General features: G+C 43.8%; 1 protein-coding gene and 1 long non-coding RNA gene across 2 annotated transcripts in view; one reads left to right on the top strand and one right to left on the bottom strand.

Moving 5' to 3' along the window:
* The window catches only part of def6b (DEF6 guanine nucleotide exchange factor b), a 9,541-nt gene extending 9,362 nt beyond the window's left edge, over window positions 1–179 (bottom strand). Inside the window, exon 1 of the mRNA XM_012827530.3 lies at window positions 43–179. Within this exon, the coding sequence (XP_012682984.1) occupies window positions 43–138 (96 nt within the window). The 5' untranslated portion in view covers window positions 139–179. The remainder of the gene's footprint in view (window positions 1–42) is intronic.
* Window positions 180–259: 80 nt separating this feature from the next.
* LOC116220488 lies at window positions 260–2,691 on the top strand. Its single transcript, XR_004163679.2, has 2 exons — window positions 260–351; window positions 2,395–2,691. It is a non-coding gene; the product is annotated as an uncharacterized LOC116220488 (long non-coding RNA).
* The last annotated feature ends 3,309 nt before the right edge of the window (window positions 2,692–6,000 follow it).

Below are 6,000 nucleotides of genomic sequence, written 5' to 3'. Positions count from 1 at the left end.
ATCCCTTGACCACTACCTACCACTGTCGATGAACCCCCTCACCTTTAGCTGGGATTTTGACACTTTGCCGCTCTCTCCCACGTCTAGCGAAGTAAAGGCATGCCAAATTGACTTAAGTAGTTCCGCGCGAAGCTCCATAACGGTCGTAAAGAAACTTCAGTTCATGTTGGTGTTCAAGATTTGTTTTTCTTTTCTTCTTCTTCCTCGCCTTCTCAACCACAGTGGGTTTTTTTTTTCTCCAACCTGTCTCTCGGTAAGCCTCCACGGGTCCTATCACCTGCCCAGGGGCTCCAGCGCCACCCATCGTAAGCATTACAAATAGCTTTCAACCTCAACCCATTTCAGTCCAAGGTAAGGCTATTACAAGCGCATTACACTAGAGGGTGCTGTCTGCATGAATTTCTACACGAATCTCGATGTAACGAAACACGAAGTAACAGTATCTCATCATTAAAATAGAATGGAATAGAAAAGACTTTATTTTCATTGTATTTGCACACAACGAAATTTGGAACGCTGCTCCTGTTGGGCCGACGAGGGACAACATATAACACGGCAACAACATATAACACAACAATAGTACAAATAGCTAAAAAAAAAAGTACAAATAGCTAAAAATATATATATGTTAAGAGTTCACCAAAGTGCGGTGGCATAGATTGCACGTACTTCCCAACCACAAAAACAGAAAAACAAAACACCAGACTGGAGAGCAAGAAGCCGCTGCTTCCATGCGTGCTGCCATCTTGATTTTTGTTTCATTGTTAATTGACATACAAAAAAAAAAACATTGAATGGTGGGCTCTGCTTTTTCTCCCAGCTGAAACTGCACTTGAAAACCCTGTTAGTTATTAAACTTGAAGGGGTTTTGCATGCGAATGTGTGTGTGCATGTGTGTGTGTGTGTGTGTGTGTGTGTGTGTGTGTGTGTGTGCGTGTGTGTGTGTGTGTGTGTGTGTGTGCGTGTGGGTGTGTGTGTGTGCGTGTGTGTGTGTGTGTGTGTGTGTGTGCGTGTGTGATTCTGTGTTGGAGTTGCTGCTTCCATGTGTGGATAAGTGTGTTTGTGTACATTTGTATCTCCATTCCTGAACCGATCCTTGACTCAAACTGCCCGGGGCCTTTTCTTCATCAGATCAAAGTTGAGATGATAACAGCAGTGGTGTGGTGTGTTTTCTTCACTGATCACATTTAATGGTCCCACAGCCTGAGGACACTTCAGATCAACTCCAGCCTGTTCCGACCTGAACACGATTCGTCATACTTCCCCCCATTTAATCAAAGTCTATGAAACAAACCCTAACCCGCAATAAGAAAGAGAGATAGAGAGAGGGAGAGAGAAAGTGCGAGAGAGAGAGAGAGGGAGAGAGAGAGAGAGACGTGTCACTTGGCTTCCTCAGCTGGCCTGTAGCCCCAAGGGTTTCATGTGGATTGTTTGTCTTTGTTTCTGAGGAGTTGTTGATGTGAATCCCAAAATATAATTGTATAGACAAGCACGTGCGCGTGTGTGTGGTGTGTGCGCGCGCGCGCGCGTGTGTGTGTTTGCGTGTATCTGTGCGTGTGTGTGTGTGGTGTGAGTGTGTGTGTGTGTGTGCATGCGTGTGTGTGTGTGTGTGTGTGTGTATAAAATTGAATCTAATCTGTGCGTCTGTATGTGTGGTGTGAGTGTGTGTGTGTGTGTGTGTGTGTGCATGTGTGTGTGATTTATGAGGGTTTTCTGAGTATTTCTGTGTTTATACTCTTCTTCATGGAGGGGAGAATTAGTTTTACAATAATTCTGACATGACAGAGGATTTGCAATCTAATCCTGAACACCTGCAATCTCCAATCTAATCCCGAACACCTGCAATCTCCAATCTAATCCCGAACACCTGCAATCTGCAATCTAATCCCGCAAACCTCTGTATTTACCTTCCTATACCACCATTCCAATAACCTCAGCAATCTTGCTAACAACATGAAAAAACTCTCTAAATATGAATCTCTAAAAATCTCTAAATTCGTACATATGTAAATTCACTGTCGAAAGAGAATATGCAGGAGTAGTGTAAACAGCTACATTAGAGATTTTTGGACATTTGGAATACCATATGAGGTTGAGCGCGAGTTAAGGGCTAGTATCAAAAAGGATTTTGTTTAATTTGGTCTTGCCTTGATATCAGTCCCCTATCAGATTCAGTCTTGACTTTATCTTCACTTGTCCTGGATTGGATTTGATAAAGGCAGCCATGGCTGCAACCCTGTAACTGGGTGTGCCTCATTTTATCTTCTGTACACACACACACACACACACACACACACACACACACACACACACACACACACACACACACACACACACACACACCATAATTACAGTACAGGTACAGTCCAATATGAAATTTGATATAATCCTCAGGAAACACATGTGGACAGTTCAAACATGGATCAAACAAGAGGCAGCAAGAAGATGAGCCTCACATAATTACAGAAGACTGAGAGACGGTTGGAGTGGATAGAAGAGAAGTGAAGTGGAGAAAGAAGACTGAGAGACGGTTGGAGTGGATAGAAGAGAAGAGAAGAGGAGAGAAGAGGGGAGCAAAGAGGAAATGAGAGGGGATCCCATCACACAGGATCTCAAACACAGGATTCAGTTGTTTTTTCAAACTTGTCTTTGAAGTTTGTTACTGCAAGACTGAATAAAATATATCCTATACAGTGTGCAGTATGTACAGTATGTGTTAGAGGTAATCATGTCTGTTGTACGACATGTTAATCAGCAATAGACTTACTTGAAGAATACATAATAAACTGCATACTTAAGTAATACAGTTATTTAATCGGGTATAAAATGACAAAAAATAATATCCTGAGGGCCTCGTCACAGTTGGCTTTCGACTTCCTGAAGTGCTTGAAACACTCCAGCTGTTGCGTTTGGTTTGATGGAGTGTCCTGGCTTTTCCGTACGCAAGGCCCTGCAGGCGGTTGTTCTGTGGTGAGGACAGACCTCTTGCCTGTCCACACCCTGTCAGATGACTGTGCTGTGATCTAACCTCCAGTGCTGTCACTACACACAGTGACAAACACACACATACATTATTGAAATAATATTTGAACTTAAATAAATACATACACATAATCCATACATGCACACTAACAATGAAGCAGACACAAGCACACACAAATACACTTGTACATACTTGAGATGCTGGCTTGTTGAGACCTCCATCAACGCTTATTGGTCAACACTGAAATGGTCATGAGAGGGAAAAGACAGGAGGTATGTATAATGGGAATGTACAGACGTGTGTGTGGGGGGGGGGAGGGGGAGGGGGAGGGGGAGGGCAGTGTATGTCTATCTGTCTGTGTAGTTGTGTCTGGGAGAGGTGTGTGTTTGCACCTGGGTTGGGACACTCTACACACACCTGCAGTAGACCACTTACGTGCGTGCACCACACTGAAACATTAGGATAGCTGGATGATAGCCCTTCGCTGGCATGCAGTTTAATCTGTCATCTAGCAGTCAAGTGGAGCCTCCTGCCTCTTTTCTCCCCATCACCTGCCCACACACTATCCCTCCTCACACTTACATGCTAAGCACTAAACTATCAGGATGAAATAGTAAGAAGTTCACTGTCAATAAAAACTTGACAAAGCCCCAAAAATGTTAGTACATACGTACTAATGTCATCAGTAAGACATAAACAGTCTACACTATATTTTACTGTACCTTGAACCCCCCCCCCCCCCCCCCCCCCGCCCCCCCTATGATCAGTCAGTGTTTTCTCATGCACATCAATCCCATCCCCACTCCACGCCACCACCACCACAGCCTCCACCTCCATGCAACTCTCTGCTCCAGTTTCCGCACACTCTGGGCTCTCCTCCAGCTGTGGCCCTCCACACAGACTGATGGGTGCTGGAAAATAACACAGATCCTCCAGGAGGCTGACAGATGTGGAGATGACTCACTCAGTGAATCTGAAGGCTGGGGGACAGGGCAGGGGGGGGGGGGCATGGAAGACAGGGCTGATTGAGTGAAGGTGGAGGAAGGGTGGGGGTGGTGCACGGTGTGTTTTGGCTTGCTCTTCAACGTAAGCGGTTCCTTGTTTTTGTATCCGCCGCTGTTGAGAGACAGGCCCCTCACGCCGATATGATGTGTATGTGTGTATATGTGTGTGCATGCGTATTTATGCATATATGTGTGTGTGTGTGTGTGTGTGTGTGTGTGTGTGTGCGTGCATGCGTATTTATGCATATATGTGTATGTGTGTGTGTGTGCGTGTGTACGTGTGTGTGTGTGCGTCTCTGAGTGTGTGTGTGTGTGTGTGTGTGTGTGTGTGTGTGTGTGTGTGTGTGTGTGTGTGTGTGTGTGTGTGTGTGTGCATGTACGTGCATGTGCTTCAGACTCCTCAACCGTAAACAGATGAGGTCGTTGTGTTTGGGTTGGTGTGATTGCCGGGCTGGCAGAAAGAGCTCTGATAACACACTCTCCTCTCTCTTCCTCTGTGAGTGTGTGTACATCTTTCCTCCCCAAAGTAAGTGACAGAAATCATCAGACCATATCACAGATTAGGTGTTAAGAGCTCACAGCTCCGCACACAAATGCAAATTCAAGATGGAATGTACACACAGATGTTCTGTGCCAAGCACAAGGAATGTTGTCTGGAAAGCAAAAGGAGAATGTCCACAACGTGTTTGATGTCAAATAAACAAAACAGTTATAGTGATGATCAATGACACTAATAATATTGATAATGATCTTCTTTCCTGCTGGTTAATTATATCACATGGGTGTTACCATGAGAGGATGGTACTTCGATGAGTGCTGACTGCAGTACCTAAAACGTTTATAATTAAATACGCATTCCACATGTTTGTTACCTTTATAAGGATGGTGCTGTGATGACGGTGATCTAAGCAACACTATATAAGCAACCTAAATCGCTGACTACAATAACTAAACCGTGTATTATTGATTATGCTACAGAAAGCCATTTGTGTTTTTCTGTCATGACATAACTACACCATGTCTGGCAACAGCAGCTGTGGCATGTATATGCAGTGATTGTCAAGGCACAGTCTTACCTCAGGAAGATGACAGGCGGTAACTCAAAGAGATGCTCGTGTTTTGGGAGGCGAGGCAGTTAAGTCCCCAATTGTTGACACTGCGAAGTGATTGATGTTGGTGTAAGTTCCGTCTGCGTTTGATCTGTGGTTGACGCAGCCATTGAGTGCAACCTAACGCCTCCCTGCATTGCCTGTGGCATGTGTCTGCCTGACCTGTCCTGTAAAAAAACATCGGATGAACAAAACTAGAAATGTCAATTTCTGATGCGGTGTCAGTCATGAGAGTGGGGTGTGTGCTGGAATGTCAGTTTCTAAAGCTGAAGTCAGTCATGAGAGTGGGGTATGTGCTGGGATTGCCATAGAAACTCCAACATTTGGCATGGATTATATACATATTAATTAAAAAACATTGGTGTGGATGAAGATGAAAATGATTTCAGAGGGAACCAACCAGGAAATAGTTGGCCAACAGTGAAATACAATCACATCACATGCATGTTAATTTGATGGTTGTCTAGTCTGCTTAGATTGCATCAGAAAATCCAACATCTGGCCTGATTCCTAGATAATCCTTAAACTGGCTTTATGTATTATAAAATATAATATTCAAGAATCAAGACAGAGTGGGTCAACATTTTGTAAGATGTGAAACGTTCTGGACACAAGCGTGGGTTTTAATGTATTTCTTTTCTTAAGTTTGTTAATTGGTTGTGCATCTGTCAATGATTTATTGATTTTTAAGGCGTTCATTTGATGGCCATCCAGCCATCGTGAGTAGCGTAAGCAGAGACCCTCCTCTGATCTACCAAGTTCAAATCTCTGTTATTATCCAGGATTTCAGACAAGAGATTATTCAGGGTGGGGTTCTTACTGAAGTCAAGCAATTATTTTATTTTAGTATCTCTTAGGGGTTTCATTAAAATGGCCACAACATATATTATCTCCTTTTCAAGCT

This window comes from Clupea harengus, chromosome 5 (assembly GCF_900700415.2).
Source record: "Clupea harengus chromosome 5, Ch_v2.0.2, whole genome shotgun sequence".
Taxonomy (NCBI): Eukaryota; Metazoa; Chordata; class Actinopteri; order Clupeiformes; family Clupeidae; genus Clupea; species Clupea harengus.
This window is presented reverse-complemented; position numbering and strand designations above follow the sequence as displayed.